General features: G+C 35.2%; 1 protein-coding gene across 1 annotated transcript; it reads left to right on the top strand.

Annotated features, from left to right (window-relative positions):
- Positions 1 to 22,286, top strand: tbl1x (transducin beta like 1 X-linked). Its single transcript, XM_039669999.2, has 15 exons — positions 1 to 344; positions 4,658 to 4,744; positions 5,248 to 5,393; positions 11,936 to 12,146; positions 12,252 to 12,384; positions 13,163 to 13,298; positions 15,181 to 15,244; positions 15,315 to 15,412; positions 16,884 to 16,944; positions 17,306 to 17,427; positions 18,380 to 18,454; positions 19,234 to 19,352; positions 20,636 to 20,801; positions 21,339 to 21,440; positions 22,108 to 22,286. Exons 2-15 carry the CDS (start codon positions 4,687 to 4,689, stop codon positions 22,132 to 22,134), a joined length of 1,518 nt encoding a protein of 505 aa, XP_039525933.2. The 5' UTR covers positions 1 to 344; positions 4,658 to 4,686; the 3' UTR covers positions 22,135 to 22,286.
- The last annotated feature ends 1,571 nt before the right edge of the window (positions 22,287 to 23,857 follow it).

Raw genomic sequence — 23,857 nt, 5'->3', positions numbered from 1 at the left:
TAGGGCGCAGTGTGTGTGTGCGAACACAGCCCGCCTCGCGCTCTCTCTCTCTGCTGTAGTGTGTGTGCGTTACTGTCTCTCTTCCGACGCTCATTCTGTGAGAATTTGAAACACACAGGAAACTTGTCTAAAACACACACACGATCAACATTTAAACGTGAACTTTGGCACACGAGCCCTCGATTATCGTCCCACGTCGATGTTTAAAAGGAATACAACGATCGCGAACCGCTGAGGGGAAATCTAACTGGAGAAGATGGGTGTAAAGTCGCAGTTTGCACACTGAAGTTGGGGGATATTTTCCTAGTGGAAGTGAAAGAGAAGCGGGAACTTGAATCTTGGCGGTAAGAATATGAGCGTTTGAACTTTTACTGTGTGGATTGGGGGAAAAAACTCGGAAGATCTGCTCGACACGCACCACGTTTGAACTTTACTCTACTTCGAAGCATTTAAAGTCTTATTTCCGCCATGTTTTGTGTTTGTCGACCACCTCAGTGAGTGATATACACTAAATAGAGCTCATTTCGTGTTGTTTTTGTCCTAAAACACGCTGAGGGAAGCGGCACATGCTTCAGGATTAGCGGGTGGGGGAGGGGCGAGCTTCACTAGTTACTAATAGATAGTTAGTTATACTTAAAATATTACGTTATATACGCTCAAAACGTGACCACGTGACACATTTTTGAGTCTTGTCCTTAAATGCAAAGTATTTGTTATTTAGTACTTGTTATCTGTCACATGGCAGCATCTGATTTTGTTTGCCTACTGTACTACAGTACAGCTCATTTCTAAATATTTGCGCAGAAGGTAAACGTTTTAAACGTCAGACATTAGACCAGCTAATGAAATGAAACAAGTGAAGTCTTCATGAGTCATGGAATCATTCTCTCAACCTGATTTAAATAAACTACATCAATTCATATTTTATCAGAACCTCTATTTCGTTTAGTCTGGTGATCTCTAAAATCACGTCGTGCTCCAGATAGCACACGTACGTCTGCAAGATGTCTGTTAAAGATCACTTCATCTGGAAAGCATCTAATGTTTACCAACATCTGATAGACATTTAAATCGTACATTCTAAATCATTACATCTTAAAGACGTCTTCTAGACGTCTATTTGACATCTGACAGGAAACTGCAGATGAGAAAACACTCTAAAAAAATACGTTCTCCAGATGTAAACACACATCAAATAGACGTCTCTGTTTAAGTGTGCTATCAGCTCTATGAAACATTAATACAAATTACACTATACAAAAACTGGTGTATTACATGGTTTTACTCACACTGTACCCTATAAAGTGCAAGCGATACAGATGTTTTAATGAATAATTCCACTATTGATGGCCGATATAGAGACATCACACTATTTCAGTTAAAGAGAGTAACATGCTGCACAAAAATGTATTGTAAGATACATTTTAAAAATGTATTTCATCTCAGATATTTCATTGTTTTGAAATTGCACTTTCTAGTGTAAATTAATTTACTTAAATGCAAATTGCAAAATATAACTTCTTGGGAGAAAATGTATCTTTAAGCCAAGCTGAGAGCATAATCAAATTAGGCAGAAATATGCAATAATAATATATAATTTTAAAAACATTTGAACATGCTTCACAGGATTCATCCACCTCTCATTGCAGTGCATTATGGGATTGCGTTTTATGTCCGATGTAAGTCTGGCTAGAGGGAAAGACACTGTTGTTTTGAAAGATAGGCCTATAGTTTTAAGGCACATTATATTTATTACGTCCCATTGGATTCCCACGCCTGATCTTCATATGCGGATCACACACACACACACACACACACTCCCACGCTTCAGCTCGTGCTGTTATAAATAGCTGTGGAGTTGTAAATCATCACGAGCTGACTGAGCTAATGGTTAATAGGATTGAGGAGAGAGAGAGAGAGTTGTGGTCTGGCCTAGTTTCGACTGTGGCGTCTGTAAACTCCTCGTGGGTCTTTAAAGGGTTCGTTCACCCAAAAATGAGAATGATGTCATTAATTACCCCCCTGTGTGTCGTCCCAAGCCCGTCAGACCTCGTTCATCTTCGGAACGCAGTTTAAGATATTTTAGATTTAGTCCGAAAGCTTTCTGTCCCTCCATTGAACATGTGTGTCCTCGTCCAGAAAGGAAATAAAGACATCATCAAACTCAAAGTAGTCATGTGACATCAGTGGGTTAGTTATAGTGTTTTGAAGAATCGAAAACACATTTTGGTCCAAAAATAACAAAAACTCTGACTTTATTCAGCATTGTATTAGAGCCAGACCGATATATCGGCAGGCCGATATTATCGGCCGATATTAGGCATTTTCCAAACTATCGGTATCGGCAGTTATAATAGCCGATAAATTAATATTTCAAAAATAAAATAAAAACGGACGAAACACGCTTCAACCATGTCATGAGTGTTGGAGTTGTATAGTTTTTCCACCAGAGGGCGCTCTACACCGTTCCTGTTGGCGACACTCGTTGAGTTGGTCACGAGACATACATTGCTTGAATAACAATTAAAAAGATCATCCCCATCAGTTTTCTAAACTCAAATAAGCAGGACAACATTTGACTATCATGTCCAGTTTTGCTGTTAAATAAGCCGAGAGTGTTTAGCTAGTAATAGTTACGTTACGTTGTTAAAGTGTCGTTGACTGACTGTCCTTTTAACTTTTGACGATGTGACTGAAGTATTTCTTTAATAGCGCGTGACAGTTATAGCAATGAGACGCATCATCTCTCCTCGGCCTGTATGTTCGCAGTATGACGTAATCCATTGCTAAATTATGGCTCGTCATAGACTAGCTAACCACAAAGCTAGCTAATGCTACTATCATCAGTCTGTTCTGTTGGGACAATAAAAGAAACAAGTTTCTTTTTAAAATGCATTATCATATTATTTTAGTTAACTCATAAATAACTACAAACAACTAATGTTAGGGAAATCTGTTAATGTTTTATTTGCGCGTTTCTGAAATAATAAAAAAAATATATCGGCCGATATATCGGAATATCGGATTTTAAAACCAACAAATATTTGTATCGGTATCGGCCTTCAAAATCCGTTATCGGTCGCGTTCTTCATTGTATTGTGTTCCGGTTCTGTTGTGGATCCGCGTTCAGTGCCGCTGCTGACGTGTGTCTGGTTCTTATTATAAACCAGACAAAATGCTTTGCATGTTTTGTGGCTTGTCTGCTTTTTAACCCTTTTTTATGGATGCGTGATATTCATGATATTTGTGATATAAATAATGCATAACAATAACAAATGCAGGAGGTAGTTTTTAATGAGTTTGTGAATTATATCTGGGCGTACGACATACAGACTCGGACTGTAAAGAGACATTTTTCATAATGATTATTGTAGCTTGTTTTATGCAGATTAGTTTCGTTTGAATTTGTCTATAATTTTGATTTAAATATGTAAACCACTTTAACATGCAACATGGTTGAACGGTACAGTAAAGTACTATGGGGTCAGTAAGATTTAAAAAAAGAAAATAAATTAATACTTTTATTTAAAAGTGACATAATGTGGCAAAATATTCTATTTCAAATAAATATAGTTTGTTTCCACAAAAAATCAGAAGCAGCACAACAGTTTTCAACACTGATAATAATCATAAATGTTTGTTGATCATCAGATCTTCATATTAGAGTGATTTCTGAAGGATCATGTGACACTGAAGACTGGAGTAATGATGATGAAAATCACAGGAATAAATTACACTTTACTGTATATTTACATAGAAAACAGATGATTTACATTATAATAATATTTCATTAATTTTCCATCAAATAAATAATATTGATTTTAAAGGGGGGGTTGACTGCTTTTTTTCTTTGCATGATTGTGTTTATGGGGTGCAATTAGGGCTGCAGCTATCGATTCTTTTTGTAATCGATTAATCTAGCACTTGATCGATCGATTAATCGAGTAATCGGATAATTTGTTTATGTGTGTTTTTAAGCAACCAAAACAAATAATGTATTACGAAAATGATAAGGTGTTTGGCTTTTATTTCTTTAAAAAAAATAGAGGTATTTATTCCAACTGCAACATTTGGCTCCACAACTAATTATTGCAATTTTTACCCATTTGGTGTTTATAAGTGCCACTGCCAACAATTATATAACAATACAGTTGTTACTGTAAAACCTGTTACATGTAGCCCATAACATGTAAAACTTTGAATACAAACTTAAATAGTAAAGCCCATTTGGCCTTAGTTTTGTCTTCTTAATACAACATTACAAAAAAAGCATTGCACCTTCTGCAAATTACCCACCTGGAAACAAAAATAAATTAATATAAAATATCAACCCAAACAGGTACACAAATGTGTACAATTTATAAAAAAAAAATGGAAATAAAACAATTATAAATAAGAATCAGACTTTTTCAACTGTAATCTCAAGACTAACATCAGAGTGTTAAATGTTGGTTGAATTTTGTTATTTTAGCATCAAGTTAAACTAAAAGAAAATGAGAGTTGGTGCATTGGCACCTAGCTGAAATAATATATCTATATGTTTGTGTTATGTTTGTGTGTGCGTAATTTTAGACCTCCACTGGTTTTCCAAGCAGTTGTCAGGTTTATGAATGGGAATTGTGTGTGATTATGATGTAATGCTGTGTGTGTCCTGCAGGGGGCGCTCCTCCTCTGAGCCGAGTGAAGATGAGCATTACCAGTGATGAAGTCAACTTTCTGGTGTACAGATATCTGCAGGAATCAGGTAAACAACACCGTGTGTGTGTGTGTGTGTGTGTTTACTGATGATAAATCACCCGAAATTACAAGATCAGCCAAAACAAAACGGTGCAGACAGGCTTTAAGACACACACTGACGTTTAAAAGTTTGGGTCCAGAAAATGTTTAATGTTTTTAAAATAAGTTTCTTCTGCTCACCAAGGCTGCATTTATTTAATTAAAAATACAGAAAATATAGTAAAATTGTGAAATTTTTGTACTATTTAAAATGGCTGTTTTGTATGTGAATATACAGTAAAGTGTAATTTGTTCCTGTGAATTTATCAGCATCATTATTACTCCAGTATTCAGTGTCACATGATCCTTCAGAAACAGGTTTGGGATGGTTTATGGTACTTATACCACTAATATATATTCTTTAGGACATCAAAACCTACAATTACACTCCAGAAAGGTGGACAGCATGGATCTGTGTGTTGTATATTGCAGATAAAGGTGTAACCCAGTGTGTGTGTGTGTGTGCTGCAGGTTTCTCTCACTCGGCGTTCACGTTCGGCATCGAGTCTCACATCAGCCAGTCGAACATCAACGGGGCGCTGGTTCCCCCGGCCGCCCTGATCTCAGTCCTGCAGAAGGGCCTTCAGTACGTGGAGGCCGAGATCAGCATCAATGAGGTGAAACATCATAACTATATATTAGAGCCAGACCGATATTATCGGCCGATATTAGGCATTTTCCAAACTATCGGTATCGGCAGTTATAATGGCCGATAAATGAATATTTCAAAAATAAATAAAAACGGACGAAACACGCTTGAACCATGTCATGAGTGTTTGAGTTGTATAGTTTGTCCACCAGAGGGCGCTCTACACCGTCCCTGTTGGCAACACTCGTTGAGTTGGTCACGAGACATACATTGCTTGAATAACAATTAAACGAACATCCGCATCAGTTCTCTACACTCTTCTCTTAACAGTTCTCTTAAGCGGGCCGCCCCCCTAAAACAATGGTAGGGGAAACACTGTATCACATAGTGAACCGCTATATAAAGTAATAAATAAACACGTAAATATTTTTTTTTATATATAAAAAAAAAAATAACCGCAATGAAATACACTTGCGATGGTTTTATATAACAGAATAATAATACAGAACTTAACTTGTATATCAAATAAACAAAAATATTGTAATATTTCAGTGATGCTTTGGATGAACAATATGAAAGTACAGATATCTAACTACTGTCTTCTCACCGGATAACACACACACACGTCTGAACACACTCTCAGTCCACATGAACCAACCATTCGGCGCGTGTTAATTTCACCCTGATGGTGTGTGTGATTGTCAAGTCAAGTCACATTTATTTATATAGCGCTTTTCACAATACAGATTCTATCAAAGCAGCTTCACAGTGATAACATGAAAGTAGTACAACACAGATCAATAATATTGTTAAGTAAGTAAGGGTTAATGCCCGACGAGGTGTCCATTGTCAGGTTTTAATGGACGACGGCGAGGCGTAAACCGGCCGACGCGCAGCGGAGGACGGTTGCCTCCGCCGAAGTCCATTAAAACCTGACAATGGACACCTCGGAGGGCATTAACCCGCTTATACCATGGTCACTTGCCAAATAAAACATTTTTAAAACATTAGTTTATATTTTAATTAGGCTAAATCTAGTTTTTACAAATAATAACTTGCCTTGCCTGACTGTTTATTTAGCAACCGGAGATATTTATAGTCCGCTTAGCTCGTATCCCTTCAGGTTCACAATGCTTTTTTTTTCATGAAACACAAAGGTAGGTAGGCATAGTTTTTTTTATTACACATAAAACAATTAATCAAACAACAAAAAAAAAACAATTAGCTTTGAGCTCCAGCGATTTGCGCTTAACGTTATGGGCAATAAATTAATCAGATCAAAGAGAGGTCATTTACCTCAGGCTCCTTAGGCTTGAAACGCTGTAACGTTCAGCCTTCTCCTGCCTTGGTTGTCTGGACAGCTGCGTAAAACTCCCGCAGGGTCTCATTCAGGGGTGCGTTTCCCGAAAGCATCGTTATCCATCGTCGCAAGTTACGTCGTTACCAATAGCGTTCAATGGAGCAGAGCAGCAGCGGTGTAATTTTCTCCGTTTTATTTACATTTTTTCTTTCTTAAGCAGCATACCAGTCGTCAAAGTTGCCATATTCTCCATAAATGTTAAAAGAAATAGCACGAAGTCACTCATTGTTGTATTAGGCTATAATATCTAACGTTAGATGATAGAGCATGTGACTGCCTGTTGCTATGGTTACTCACAGCCGTTGTAGGCAGCGCATTTATTTATTAATTTCGAATGGTAAACAGGCAGTTTCACCAGAACTACTTTACTAGGTGTCCTCTATCACTTTTTAACGGACACCCTGCAGCCAATCAGAATCGAGTATTCACCCAGACCATGGTATAAGTAAGGGTTAATGCCCGACGAGGTGTCCATTGTCAGGTTTTAATGGACGACGGCGAGGCGTGAACCGGCCGACGCGCAGCGGAGGAAGTCCATTAAAACCTGACAATGGACACCTCGAAGGGCATTAACCCGCTTATACCATGGTCACTTTTTTTTAAAAACATTAGCTGCTAGTTTATATTTTAATTAGGCTAAATCAAGTTTTTACAAATAATAACTCGCCTGGTTTATTTAGCAACCGGAGATATTTATAGTCCGCTCAGCTTGTAGAGCCCTTCAGGTTCAAAAATGCATTTTTTTTTTTCATGAAACACAAATGTAGGCATGGTTATTATTTTTTTTTTAATTAAACATAAAACAATTAATCAAATAGGCTTCTTAGGCTTGAAACGCTGTACTCTCCTCCTGCTTGGTTGTCTGGACTGCTGCGTAAAACTCCCGCAGGGTCTCATTCAGAGCAGCAGCAGTGTCATTTTCTTTGTGACGTTACTCTGTTTTATTTACATTTTTTCTTTCTTCAGCAGCATCCCAGTCGTCAAAGTTGTCATATTCCCCATAAATGTTAAAAGAAATAACGAAGTCGCTCATTGTTGTATTAGTAGGCTGTGTAATATCTAACTAACGTTAGATGTTTGTTTTGATAGCAACAAGCAGTCAAACGTCAAAGTATCCGTTAACAATTTGCTCTATGGTTACTCACAGCTGTTGTAGGCAGCGCATTTTTTTATTCATTTCGAATGGTAAACAGGCAGTTTCACCAGAACTACTTTACTAGGTGTCCTCTATCACTTTTTAACGGACACCCTGCAGCCAATCAGAATCGAGTATTCACCCAGACCATGGTATAATAAATATTAAGTAACCCCGACTAAGCAAGCCAAAAGCAAGGCGACAGTGGCAAGGAACCAAAACTCCATCAGATTGGGTGGAGAAAAAACCTTGGGAGAACCCAGGCTCAGTCGGGGGCCAGATTGTAATGTTGTTTGTGAATCTTTAATGATGGCAGTGTTTTCTAGTAACTAGTTCCACCAAGCTCTATAATATCTTGAAAACTATCTTTATAATGATGACAAAACTTGATTTAAAGGGTTAGTTGACCCAAAAATGAAAATTCTGTCAGTATTTCCTCACCCTCATGTTGTTCAACCCCATAAGACCTTCGTTCATCTTCGCAACACAAATTAAGATATTTAAGATATTAAGATCTACTAGTCCATAGGCTTCTTGAGGGAATGACTCTTGCTGGCATCGAAAACTCATTAAAGACATCGTTAAAATAGTCCAAGTGACTACAGGGGCTCAATTTTAACTTTATCAAACGACGAGAACACTTTTATGCGCAAAAAAACAACAAAAATAACGACTTTATTTCAACTATTCACTTCCTTCTCCATGGGCCTGTAGTCAGTTAGCGTAGTGTGATTGCGTAGAGCTACGTCACACGTAGGCTCACTATTGGCCGACGCTGGTCATGTGTGTGATGCGTGTGACGTACAATAACAGAAGCTTACGCTATTAAACTAGTAACCTGACTCGCGCAGATGGAGAAATAAACCAATAGTTGAAATAAAGTCCTTATTTTTGTTGTTTTTTTGCGCACAAAAGTGTTCTCGTCGTTTGATAAAGTTAAGATTGAGCCCCTGTAGTCACTTGGACTATTTTAACGATGTCTTTAAAGGAGCTAAACGCAAGTCTCTGAGTTTTTGCAGAACTACGCCCCCTCTGGCGACAAGCGAAACTGCAACCAGAGCTGTGCGCATTCATGGAGGAACACACACACACATACACACGTTTGCACGAGCTGTTCATAACTAAGGAGCATCAGCCGCACACTGTGCGGCACACATCTTTTGTTACAGTCATAATGAGGTAATACAGTAATAAATCTGCAAGTCATTTAAAATATATGAAAGGAAAGGCATTCGAGTAAATTACACACTTGTGTGAGAGGGGGAAACGGGGGTAGTAGAAAACTTCGGTTTTTGTTTCCATCTATCTCCCTGTGCTTACTGTATCCACTTATGATTGAATTATTATGGAAACACGTTCAGTTATCACTTTGTATAGGCTATGACCCGTTTGAGCCCTAGAGACGACCGGAGATCTCTCCGTTTGTTGAAAGCTTCCCGATGTTGACTCTCGTCTTATTCCGACGCCTGGCACTGGACAGACAGAAGTTTTATTTTCTGTCTCACGTGGAGTTTGCGTTGGGGTTTGTAATGAGCTACAAGCCGGTCTCTTTCCGCGCCATATACAGATTTAATGAAGTGCACGTCACCGAAAGCAACAGATATGAGCTGGATTTTATTAATCATCGGCTAATTTCAAAATCAGCAAAGACAGCAATAAGAGAGATCGGCAACAGAACTGGTAAGATCATTTCATTTCTTTACTTTTAATGAAGATGGTAGTGTTAAGCGTCTGCGACTTACTTTCACTAATTCACTTTGATTTGCGATAGATTGCGGCGCTTGATGAAGGGGCTCAGCTCAGCTGCTCAGGTGATGCGCGTCGTCATATATGACTAAAATATCATGACATATAGCTTGGTTTCAACAACCAGATGCATTTACACTTGTCCAGTTTCGTCTGGAATACGGCACAGACCACGTCCTCAAGTGGTTTGAGCGATCGAATTCAAATCCGTCTCGAATGCGTTTCGGAGGGCATTTACACCCTGGTCTTTTCACGATCGAATAGCTATCCGATCACAGAAGACACATGAAGGGACCAGGTGTAAACAGCCCCTTTGAATCCATCGTCTACTTTTGTGGAAAGCTGACTAGAGTTGTGTCGCTCGAGTTGTCTTCTCTGATACGGAGAACGGCGGCGAATAGCTCCACGAACCTGCCAGACACAGCCAGGCGAGCGTGAACGCGCATGACGTCACGCCCAGTCTCAGATTCGAGCCCGAATCCCTCTTATATATTTCACTGTACAGGGTTATAGAGGCGATCGCAGTGATCAAAGAAGGGCTCATTCAGCCCATCAGGCGATTGTTTAAGCATGTATGGGTTAGAAAACGGCTATTTTTAACATGAAAAGTTGCGCAATGCACCTTTAATGACTTTTCGGGGACAGCAAGAGTCATTCCCTCAAGAAGCCTATGGACTAGTATGCAGGAGTGATCTTAATATCTTAAATATCTTAATTTGTGTTGCGAAGATGAACGAAGGTCTTACGGGGTTGAACAACATGAGGGTGAGTAAATACTGACAGAAGTTTCATTTTTGGGTGAACTAACCCTTTAAGTACTTCCCAGAGGATTGCTCTTTTCTCTCTCAGGATATTTCTCAGATTAGCTCCAGACAGTGATGTTTTAGTCAGTGATGACTATAACGAAATGATTTTTTATGACGATAACGCGACGATGACTAGCTAAAAATAGCTCTGAGGTGACTAAAACATGACGAGACGTTTTCGAGTTTTCGTTGACGAGACGGAACGAAAATGATTATAAGTCTGACGTTCACAATGCATGTAATTTATGGCTGTTTTGCGTGAAATCGGTCTGTATGGAGCTAAAAATAAGTATCAGCAATGCTGCCGTTTCCTATCGCGTGCGCCCAGCACCGGCCGCCAGATCCCACACAACAACAACACAGGGTTTAATGGTAGTTTTTGTACCAAGTCAAGTCAATACAGTCGGACAAAAACTAGGATAAAACCTGTTGGAAAGCATATTTTGCCGCGATGTTTGTGTGAACATCCCTGACCACTCGGTGAGTTTGACGTCTTTGTAAACGAATGTTTAATGCGTTTTATGAATGATTGTGTGGGTGCTAACACACAAACCTAAAATTCTCGTGACAACAGCATTTGTCCAAATTTCAGTCTTAACCGTTCTATTTCATCAGAAACAATCTTAAAACATGGCTAAAATACCCAACTAACCAAGACCAAATACAGTGTTTATTCAGGGATTGTCTTATGTTCAACACACTCCAAGTGTCATGTTTGTTTCATACTTTATATTCAAGTATGCATTCTTTGGTCAATGCACCTCAGTATTAGATATTTATTTTATTATTTTGTTTCAGAATGTTTGCAACTTTGCAGTTTGCACAAGTTAAAGATAGACTGGGTTGTATACATAATGTTTGTGTTTACATCTTATTGTTGCACACTACGTTGTTCATTGCACTTTAGCAATTTCTCAAATAAAGCCACAATTGCCAAAGTAAGAATGTTTTTATTCTTGGCTTTTTTTTTTTTTTGGAGTAAAACAGTGATTCCACTGTTACCACTTTATCTGGTTCTAGTAGCTCAACGTTTTTGCTGTTTAAACTTTAAACCATTCCTTTATTACTGTGATAACTGGTGAAAATGGCTTTTAATATTCAGGGGTAAAACTATAACTTGAAATATGGGGATAAAAGGTTTCTGCCCAATGTGACAATGAAGTACAGCTTGGCAATGGCAGCACTGCATCTCCATCAATGAGAAAGTCTAGTTTATTATGCAAAGGTCGTAAGGTTAGCTTGTTTTATGAATTGCAACACTTGCTAAATCTGTCAAACCTAAGCCCATTTCCACTACTTTTTAAACTAAATTAATTTCTTAAAGACTACTTTTTTTTTTTTTTTACTAAAATTGATTAAACTTGACTAAAACCTTTTGGTGTTTTCGTCGACTAAAACTATTAAGTTTATAAGTGACTAAAAAGTATTTTCGTCCAAAAGACTAAAACTAAAAGGGCGGCCAAAAACAACACAGCCTCCAGATTGGGTGTGTGTGATTATAAAGTTGTGTGTGAATCTCTCAGGATGGCACTGTGTTCGACGGCCGGCCGATCGAGTGTCTGTCGCTCATCGACGCCGTGATGCCAGACGTGGTTCACACCAGGAAACAGGCCATCAGAGACAAACTCTCGCAACAACAGCAAACCATGGACTCCAGCAACTGTGTTCAGTCGCACGCCATGAAGAACGGAGAGACCGCCCTCAACGGGGAGGAGAACGGCACACACAACCTCAGTGAGTCATCTCATTTAATATTCTACAATGTTATTAATCTGCCTGGATCGACACTATTGTACAAGAACGTGTGTGTGTGTGTGTGTGTGTGTTGCTCTCGGTCAGATCACCATGCGGAGGCCATGGATGTTCAAGACGAGGTCCAGATTCCTGCCAGTAAAGCCACGGTTCTGCGGGGTCACGAGTCCGAGGTCTTCATCTGTGCCTGGAACCCCGTCACTGACCTCTTGGCCTCAGGGTGAGCTGACCTCTGACCTCTATTGGTGTCTTAAATTGATTTCCCACATTTAGACATGTTAATAATTAAATATGAACTAATATATTATATAGACTCATTACATGCAAAGTGAGATATTTATAATTGTGATGATTATGGTTTACAGATTATGAAAACCACAAATTCAAAATTAGAATATTGTGAAAAGGTTTTTATATCTATAAGCCATAATCATCAGGCTTGAAATATCTCACTTTGCATGTAATGAGTCTATATATTATATTAGTTTCACCTTTTAAGTTGAATTACTGAAATAAATGAACTTTTGCACCATATTCTAATTTTTTTAGATTCACCAGTACAGTCAACTTAACACGCTCCACAGCGCCACCCAGTGCATTTACTTATAAGTAGTACTATATTTAATTTTTATATGAAATATTTTCAAAAACATGTTTTATTCTAAAACTGTGAGAAAATCCAAGCTAAATCTAAAATCTAAACAAGTTGTTCAATATTTAAGCCTGATATCTCTGACCTCAAAGGGGCTCAAGGTTTCTGAGAGCGGATAATATGCTTTCCTGTAGAGTAGAGCGCTAGCGCTGTCACTTTACTTTCGAAAATCGATCAGATCATCCAACACAAGGTTCAAAAACGAAAATAGGGATTTTAACGGCCTTTAAAAAAATATATATATTATTAAATGTGTTTTATGTGGACAGATCAGTACATACATCAGGTCATAGGTTTGATTTCCCAGGGAACACAAGAACTGATAAGTTTGCTTGTGTTTCGGCAGCTCTGGCGACTCGACGGCGCGCATATGGAGCCTGAATGAGAACAGCGGCTCGGCTCAGCTGGTCCTGCGACACTGCATCCGAGAAGGAGGACAAGACGTTCCCAGCAACAAGGACGTCACCTCGCTAGACTGGAACGTGAGTGTGTCAGACAGGGGTCACCAGAAATGATATCTCTAAATTGACTGGGATTATCTGACTAACATTTGAGGGCGGCACTTTCTAACACCGTGTGGCTGACAATAAAGCGCTGAGCTCAATGTGAGGTGTAGATCAAATTAACTTTATCATTCGGAATTTCTAATTATTAAGGCGAGACACTACGGGTGAATAGGGTAATTTTTTTAACTAGCAGATATCAACATGAAACTTTCCCAGTTGATTACCTACATTAAGCTGAGAAAAAAATGTATTACAAGTTTTGTGTAATCTAATGTTTAAATATGCAAATGAGGCATTATCTACTTAAATATGCACTAATTTGCATATATTTTAAAAAACGAAATCTGAGTATTGGATAAAGCCAGGTTCAAAATTATTTTTTCATTGTGTTCACATATTAGATGAGAGAAAAAATACAGAGGGATTTGTGGATATCTACTTTTGTTACCCTGTAAATCAGAATATACTGTCAGTAGCCTTAAAAAAAAAAAGATTTTCGCCATGTTTTTTGGAATAAAATGTTATATAAATCAGGCTAGGAATAATTTACTTACAAATCCCTCTGTAAATGTCTTCATAATATAACTGGGTACAAAACTGGAAAGTTTGGTGTATATAGGTGCTACTGAAGTGGAGATTTCGGACTTGGAGAATGAGAGAAAACTGGCTTTAAAGATATAGCATCAGCCAATGAGATCGCGCATTTAGAGTTAAATCCCCCGTGATTGGTTGCTGATAAAAAGGAAATGACCATATTTGGATTTGACAGCGTTGTACAGGAGAAAGAGAGCTTTTTAAGGGTGTTTGTGATTTATAACGACAATTTTTGAAGAATTTATGATAAATCTACAGACGCAAACAGTAAAATAAAGACCTAAATGTGTATTTCTGACTTTTTTTCAACACAAGTCTGAAAGAAGACATGTTATTGAAGACAAATATCCAAAAATCTTAAAATTGACCAGTGAAAAAAAAAATTATGCGTCTCGCCTTGGCTATTAAAAAGCAAAACTAGTGAAAAAATATATGTTAGGGAGTAAAAATGGGCAATAAGCGTCCTACGGTTTACAATTATAATTTTATTTATTTATTTTTTTTTTTAAATAAGTGTGAGTTTTCCTACATCTTGAAACTTTTAGTTTTATAAGAGGGGATGATCTTTGAAGGATGAACAAGAATAATTAAAATAACATTTAAATATGATTTATAGTTTATAGCTGGAAAAAAGATCTCGGATGCGAAGGACGCAGAAAATCGAATCCGATCCGAACTTGTTTATGCAAAAATTTCGGACTCACTGTTGCTGATTTGTGGACTTAAATTTATATATATTATACAATCCATATTATTATATACAGGTCAAACTCGAAGAATATGAATATTGTGCAAAAGTTCATTTATTTCAGTAATTCAACTTAAAGGTGAAACTAATATATTATATAGACTCATTACATGCAGAGTGAGATATTTCAAGCCTTTATTTGTTAAAATTGTGATGATTATGGATTACAGATATGAAAACCCCAAATTCAGAATTAGAATATTGTGAAAAGCTTTTTATATCTGTAACAAATAAAGGATTGAAATATCTCACTTTGCATGTAATGAGTCTATATAATATATTAGTTTCACCTTTTAAGTTGAGTTACTGAAATAATGAATCTAATTTGAATTATTATATTATTAAATGTGCGTTTATATAGACATTTGCATTGAGTTTTAAACTATTGTATTGTATTGTAAATCATTTATTTAAGTACATTTTTACTCTCATTTGGCAAATGAATTTTAGAGCGTGGATATGATGGTGAATGTTTCATTACAGTTGATTATTTTCTGTGTGTGTGTGTGTCTGTAGAGCGAAGGCACTCTCTTGGCGACTGGATCTTATGACGGATTTGCAAGAATTTGGACAAAAGACGGTAGGTGTGCTAACACTGGGAGCTGATGAACCTCACGAGAGAGAGACTGATGTAATCTGATGTTTTACAGGTAATCTGAGCAGCACACTTGGCCAACACAAAGGACCCATATTTGCACTGAAGTGGAACAAGAAAGGCAACAGCATTCTGAGCGCTGGAGTCGACAAGGTGAGTCTCTGTGTGTATTTTATGCATTTGGCAGCTTACATTGCATTCAGTGTCTATGTGAATAGTTTATGCTATCAGTCTGGGAATCAAACCCAGCCATATTGATTGAGCTACACAATGCATTAATCCTGAAACACGATCTCTCCATCTTCTGTGTGTGTGACTGAACTGTTTATCAGGTAAAATCTCTTTTAACTGTACAGACGACTTACTTCACGTGTCTGTACATCTGAACTGATTTTTATTAAGTAAATGCAAGAATAACTTTGATATCGTTAGTAATATTTCAACTTCAGAAAAGTATTAGATATGATCAGGATTTTGAGGAAGGTTTATTTGTTCGTCATAATTCATAATCATAATCCTAATTGCAATGCATCATAATTGCATTGCATTGTTTTAAAACTACAGAGATTTGATCATAAAACATAAGCATTTAAATATTATCTTACTAAGATATGTTATTGGCAGATATCAATATTTATATGCATTTTATGTAAGTATCTACTATACTAGTTGGAAAAAGTAAACCAAAAATAATTATGTTTTAAATTAGATTAAAATAAATTAAGTAAGAAATTATAATAAAATAAATGTAAAAATTATTTCAATAAATTAGATTAAAATGAACAAAAATTTAATAGAGATGACAATGAATACAAATATTGAATTAGATTAAAATAGTAAAAAAACAAAAAACAAAATGAAGAAACATAAAATATTAGATTAAATAACTAACTATAATAAAATAAATATTAGATTACAATACATAAAAGTTTTTAAAAGAAATACATTATATAATAAATTAAATTAAAAAAGTGTAAACATTATGCTAATAAATTTTATTAAAATGAATATAAACCAAAACACAAAAATACATTTTAAATTATTGAAATAGATTAAAATTAGTAAAAAAAATATCTAAAAAATTATACATTTTAATAAAATTAAAATTATATTAAATATATTACATTTGATTAAAATAAGTGTAAAAATGATTCAAATGAATACGTTTTTTTTAAAGGAATAAAATAAATAAATATTAGATTACAATAAATAAAAGTTTTTAAAATAAATATATTATATAATAAATTAAATTAAAAAAGTGTAAACATTATGCTAATAAATTTTATTAAAATGAATATAAACCAAAACACAAAAGTACATTTTAAATTATTAAAATAGATTAAAATTAGTAAAAAAAAATATCTAAAAATTATACATTTTAATAAAATTAAAATTATATTAAATATATTACATTTGATTAAAATGTGTAAAAATGATTCAAAAGTGTAAAAATGATTCGAATTAATAAGTTTTTTTTTTAAAGGAATAAAATAAATAAATATTAGATTATATGAGCCTCTAAATAAAACTCAGCTCCATATTTGCACTATATCAGACTAAAAGTCTGATGGATCTAATATGATACTGAACTGTAATCAGTTGTTCAATTGTTCTCGTTCTGCAGACGACAATCATTTGGGACGCACACACAGGCGAAGCCAAACAGCAGTTCCCCTTTCATTCTGGTGAGTTCACGACCTCTGCGTATAGGTCAGATATCAAAGATGTCATGCGTTGTATTTTAATGATTCCGATTTCGATTCTGCTTATCAATTCCTAACATCGTTTCCAATAAGGTAATAAAAAAAACGTAGATATTCACATTTAGTCTTATTGCAAAACATTTAATTTTTGCAGAATATCATGAACAAAAATCAACAAGCTAAAGAACACACAACTGTGGTTTAAAAATACCATAGAAAAACAACTAGCCTAACTAATATACATTTCAAGCATTGTTAAAGACAATTAAACACTCAGTAATTCAAAAGCCGACTGTGTGATAAAACACATAATATAATAAAGCATCTTTGGTGTTTCCCGCAGCGCCGGCGCTGGACGTGGACTGGCAGAATAACACCACGTTCGCCTCGTGCAGTACGGACATGTGCATACACGTGTGTCGACTCGGGAGCGAGCGTCCACTCAAGACCTTTCAAGGACACACGGTGAGCAGGCGAGATGTTCGCCTTCTCAAACATCTAATTAAACATAATCTATAACAAATTCAACAGTTTTTTTTTATATTTGAGAAACAAAATCAGTGACGTGTCTCTTTTCTTTGGCTGTAGATCCAATTCAAGGGCATAACATGAGTCATTGGCCTTTATTTTTGTTATTTGTTTTAATTTTAGTTTGTTTTTGTTTTTTAATTAATTTTGGGATAATTTTAGGATATTTAGGTTTATTTCACATTTAGTTTCTTTTAATTTAGTATTAGTTTTTATTTTTTAAATATTTTTATAGAATTTCCAGTTTGTAATTTCAGCGCTTCAACTTATTTCGATTATTTGCAAAGGCAACATTTCTAACTTTCTTTAATTTTATTTTTCATTTATTTTAGGTTATTTAGATTTAATTCGTTTTTATATAACATTTAGTTTTTATTCAGTTTTATTAATTTTCAGTTAATAATTTTAGTTCAACTATTTCAGTTACATTTCCAATTTTAATGTAGTTGAACTTCTACAGCTATCTTTTACATTTCTGAAATGCAGAACTTAGACCGTTTCCTCTGATTACAGATCATGATCACATGGACTAAGGCATTTTCTGTTAAGATGCTTTGAAATGAAGTGTATTGTGAAAGAAGCTACACAAATAAATGTGAATTGAGTTTAGTTGAATCTTAGTTTTTAATAATTTAATAATACGTCATTAAAATCAAAGGTTGTGTTGTTAACATTAGTTAATGCACCGTGAACTAACATGAACACACAATGAACAGCTGTATTTTTATTAACTAACATTAACAAATATTAATAAATACTGTAACAAATGTATCGCTCATTGTTAGTTCATGTTCGTAAATACATTAATGATCTTTCTGTAAAGTGTTTCCGAGTTTAACTATCCTTGAGCGTAACATACTAGGTGAACTCAGTGTTTGTTTGCTTTCAGAACGAAGTGAACGCCATTAAATGGGATCCGTCGGGAATGTTGCTGGCTTCGTGTTCGGATGACATGACGCTAAAGGTGGGAATTATTTGGCGTTTTCTGCTAATATTCCCTCACGTTTTGTAACAAATCCTTCCCTCGAGGGTCAAATGACCCGCAGGCCTACAATTATAATTTTTTTAATTATTTAATTATTTTTTAATTTAATTTAATTATTATTTAATTATTATAAATAATTATATATATATATATATATATATATATATATTATTATTATTATACTAGTTTATTTCATTTTGATATTTTTTTTTTATTTTATTTCCCATAATATTTACCTTCAAATTACTAGATTTAATCAATAAATAATAAATAATAGTGCAATTTAAGCACATTTCTCAATTCATGCATCTTTAGTCTTTGTCGACCTCTTGTGGAAAAATAGTAATATTACATGATATCACATGACTCTTTGCCACTGGATGGCCTTCAGTGTGCATTCAGATACACATGTAGACACTATAAAATATTTTTTGGTAAAGTTTTAACATTTTTAGGTTTTTCTACGTGTACTGAAGCATTCCATTCATACTATGGGGATCAAATTGACCCGATTAGGATCCATTTTTTGTGTGTGTTCATGCTTCAAGTGCGAAAAAAGTCCTATGAACACTCAATATTTTTTAATAAAAAAAATAAAAAAAATTCCGGATCAGAATGACCCGAGGGAAGGATGAGGGTTAAATATTTAGTTTTATCTACCAACTCTGATTAGGTAGAATATACCTTTTTTATTAGTTATGATGAAATATTAAATATGATCAAATTTAGACTGTACTGACACGTTTCTCTCGCGGCAGATCTGGAGCATGAAGCATGATTCATGTGTTCACAACCTTCAAGCGCACAGTAAAGAGATCTACACCATCAAATGGAGCCCCGCGAGCAGCAGTCCCAACGTTAGCCTCCTGCTAGCCAGGTAATAGCATTAAAAAAAGCTAATATTTCAGTGCGCGTCTCAGAAACCATGGCGTTCTATAGCAACAGGAGCTTCTAACGGAGCTGCAGCGACGTAATGACATCATCAATCAGTGATTGGCTCTTTTATTTAGAAGGCGGGGCTTATACCGCCAAATTGCGCGTTGCACTTCCTCCCATTCATAGTGATATGAGTGTGTCGTAGAAGTTAGGAAAAGTGTAAGAAATAAATACATGATTAAAATAATAAATAAACAAAACATTCACTTATACTGTTTGTAATCAATTAGATTAGATACAATTATATTTATGTAAATTAAATAGTAAATATAATCAAATAAATGTAAAAAGTATTTGAATAAATTATGTTTAAATAAACTAAAATATTGAATTGAATATTGGATTACAATAAATAAAAAATGTTTTAAATATATTAAATAAGATTTAAATAAATGTAAAAAATGATTCAAATAAATGAGATCAAAATAAAAAATAAACACACAATTGTATTATATGTATTAAAAAATTAAAAAATTTTCAAATAAATTGAAAATGATTAAAATATATTAAAAGAAATGTAATCCCCCCCCCCAATAAATTAGATTAAAGTAAATACATTGTGGATTACAATAGATAAAAATTTGAAGAAATATAGTAAATTAGATTAAAATAAGTGTAAATATTATTCAAATAAATTAAAGTAAATAGATCTTACCATGAATAAAAATAGATGATATGTGTATTAAACTAAATAGCCAATCAATAAAAATGAAATATTTTTGTTGAATTATATTAAATTAGATTAAAATAAATAAACAAGTCAATAAATATAAATTAGATTCAAATAAATGTAACGTTTTTTTAGAGTATAAATTGGTTGTTTTATACAAGAAACTATGGCCGATTGTTTCTGCCAGATTATAAAAAAAAAAAGTAACTAAAGCGACTTTTTATTTCACAATTCTTATGGTATTTTTTTTTTTTTTTCAGAATGGCGTGATATAAACTTGCAATTCTGAGAATAAAAGTAGTTTTCCACAGAATTGGACTTTATAACACAATTCTGAAGAAAAAATGTCAGAATTGTGAAATAAAAAGTAGCTTTTGTTACTTTAAAAAAAAATGAATCTGCAATTGCAAGATAGAAAGTTGCAATTATCTTTTAACATGTTTTTATTGTGTGGTGTAAACAAGCTTCCATAAGAAACTGTAGATGCCTCACACGAGGATGATCATATTTAAAAACCCCTGGTCCAAACAAACGTGTGTGTGTGTGTTCCTCAGTGCCTCTTTCGACTCGACGGTGCGGTTATGGGATGTGGATCGAGGCGAATGCATCCACACACTCACCAAACACCAGGAGCCGGTGTACAGCGTGGCCTTCAGTCCCGACGGAAAGTTCCTGGCCAGCGGATCCTTCGACAAATGCGTTCACATCTGGGACACGCTGGTCAGTGCCACAGCGCCGCCGCAGGGCATTAAAGGGCATTCAATGGATTTTTGAGAAAATTAAGGCCTTAAATGGCATTAAAAAGCTTTTAAATTTTATATTATCAATTTTCTTTAACGTAATCGGATTACTTTTTCAAGTAACTAGTAATGTAACGTGTGTGTGTATTGTAGTTCTAGACTAAATGTGAGCATTTACTCATCTCACTTGCACAAAAAAGATTCAGTAATCCTCAAAATGAATGAAATCAGTGAAATCCAGAATCTGAATACTCTGCAAACCTCCAATAACTAAATATGTCAAATAAAATATACATTTTTATGCATTTAATCTCACTTTAATGATTCACTTAAAGCATGAGCAAAAATTACTATAGATTTTTTGTTTTTATTGGTGAATTAAGTAACGCAATTAGTTACTTTTTAGGGGAGTAACAGAATATTGTAATACATTACTTACAAAGTAACTTTCGCCAATACTTTATTATAACCCATGGTGATGAAGATGATGATGATGATGATGAACGTGTCTCTTCAGAGCGGTGCGCTGGTGAACAGCTACAGGGGAACCGGAGGAATATTCGAGGTTTGCTGGAACAGTCTGGGAGATAAAGTCGGAGCGAGCGGGTCCGATGGATCGGTACGTTCGCCTTCTCAAAACATCTAATTAAACAATCTATAACGAATTCAAAGTTTTTTAATATCGTGAGAAACAAATTCAGTCACGTGTCTCTTTTCTTTGTAGTCAGTCACTTTTGGCTGTAGATCCAATTCAAGGGCATGAGTCATTGGCCTTTATTTTTGTTATTTGTTTTAATTTAGTTTGTTTTTTTTTTATTAAATTTGGGATAATTTTAGGATATTTAGGTTTAATTTATTTTTATTTCACATTTAGTTTCTTTTAATTTAGTATTAGTTTTTTTTATTTTTATATATTTTTATATAATTTCCAGTTTGTAATTTCAGTGCTTCAACTTATTTCGGTTATTTGCAAAGGCAACATTTCTAACTTTCTTTAATTTTATTTTTTCATTTATTTTAGGTTATTTAGATTTATTTAAGTTCTTTTTATATCACATTTAGTTTTAATTCAGTTTTATTAATTTTCAGTTAATAATTTTAGTTCAACAGTTATATTTCCAATTTTAATGTAGTTTAACTTCTGATTCAGCTATATTTCAATAAGCAGAACATTAAATGTTTTAATAGTTGTAGTGTTAATTACTGATATTAACCCAATGTTTATAATAGTTTTAAGTGTTCGTTACTGATATTAACCCTGTGTAAACCCCATCTTGTTTTTCCAGGTCTGTGTTCTTGATTTACGGAAATAGCGTTTGCTGGATCCCGGAAGCAGGATTGTGCAGCTAAAGCCTTCAGCGCGTCTGAACTCGTTTCTTCCGTGGAGCCGGTCGATTGAGATCCGGGAACAGAATCTGATTGTTGAAAACCAAATTGGATGGGAAACGTCCACTAGAGACGGTCAGCGAACAGCTGGTGCTGTCGATCGACGTGGAAGAGCTGGAGACGTGTTTTGTGAGAGGTTTCATCGCATGTCTTTGTCACGCATCAGTATCGCTGAGCGCCGCTGATGTTCGATGGGCTTTTTTACTGCGGAAAACAGATTTTTAACAACCTTTAATTCAAGACGAGGCTTCACGTGTAAAAGAATCTGATTGTTTTCCAACTTTAACTTGTAATACCGAGGTGAATGAAGACGCCAAGTACTTGGGAAAATATTATATGAATATGTTTGATTCTCAGATATTAAATATACAGGTGTATAATTTCCCCGCTGGATGTACATTTAATGATTGTAAAGATGTAAATGAGACCACAGATTTTATAAACTGTGTTTATATGTTTATAAAGTAATCAATCTTTCATACTTTTAGTTTTTTTCTGATTTTGTTGACGTCATGCCTGCTGGATCGGCAGCAAACGCGTTATCATATGATTGTGATGCATGTTATCAGGATACGTGCCTCAAAATCGTTATCGTAAGGTGGTGAAGTGCATTCTGGGACGTGTTTTTGTGTTAGTGTAGGTCTTCATGCTTGTATGCATCAACGTTGTGTCCGAATCGGGTGCGATGTGATAAAACAAGTAATAAAAAAATTGTCTTTTTTTTATTGTTGATTGGTTTCTTTTCTGTGGTGTTGTGCTGGGAAGCTCCGCCCACCGTGAAATATCATTGGTTCAAAATCCTAGTTTACATGAAACAAAGGTGTTTTGATTGATTTTGAATGATTTGATGTACGATCTATACTAAGGAATTACAAATACACGATAGGATTAACAGAACATAATAAAAATAAAGAAATAAAGTCAAAAAATTAAAGTTGAGTGAATAAAAACCTGAACATGTAAAGTGTCAATCACAAATGTTTTTACCAATGAGGTTTCACCGTGGGCGGGGCTACTCGCATCACTGCAGAAATACAAACCAACCAAAACCAACCGTCAAAATTCAAACTCGGATTCACACCGACATGGATGAGAAGGTAAAAGACGCTTTTTCTTATGACATGAGCGGCAAAAATGTCAACCGTTTATCTAAATAAACCCTAGACGATCAATTTATCTCGCATGTCGTCTGATTTGGACACATGATGCAGCAGAAACATGATTGTTTGTCAGGATGATCTCTGTGTGTTTGAGCGGTCACGCGCGTCATTATCCCCTCAGGGACTGGGGATCGGTTACGCGAGTCCTGCTGTTAACTTTTAAAACTGTGATTGGCGCCTTTTTTAACCGCCATTGCGGGTTTAATTTCGTAGCCTACTGCGTTTGACAATGTAAGACGGACGTTTCTTTTTTATTATTTCAATAAAATCAAGTCTAGTTTGAGGAATTTATTGGAGATGCATCAAAATCATCGCGTTTCTGCATGACGCGGGTTTCCTCGGTTCAGCGGAAGCGGAAGCCCTTATTGTCTGTGTCAGACTGTAATCTTGGCTCGTCGAGATCATGTTTTGACGTGTATCTGCTAACTATAAAGTTTAACTCTGTTTCGTGGACAAAACTGTATCTCAATGTCTCGCATTCAGAGGCTCA

This window comes from Pimephales promelas, chromosome 7 (assembly GCF_988280905.1).
Source record: "Pimephales promelas chromosome 7, fPimPro1.hap1.1, whole genome shotgun sequence".
Classification (NCBI taxonomy): domain Eukaryota; kingdom Metazoa; phylum Chordata; class Actinopteri; order Cypriniformes; family Leuciscidae; genus Pimephales; species Pimephales promelas.
The sequence above is the reverse complement of the archived record's forward strand: the minus strand, read 5'-3'. Positions and strand labels throughout refer to the sequence as shown.

Coding starts and splice junctions, on each gene's coding strand:
- tbl1x (XM_039669999.2), top strand. CDS start 4,687: ATGAGCATTACCAGTGATGAAGTCAACTTTCTGGTGTACAGATATCTG. Junction 12,385..13,162: donor ACTGACCTCTTGGCCTCAGG/GTGAGCTGACCT, acceptor GTGTTTCGGCAG/CTCTGGCGACTCGACGGCGC. Junction 16,945..17,305: donor GCAGTTCCCCTTTCATTCTG/GTGAGTTCACGA, acceptor TGTTTCCCGCAG/CGCCGGCGCTGGACGTGGAC.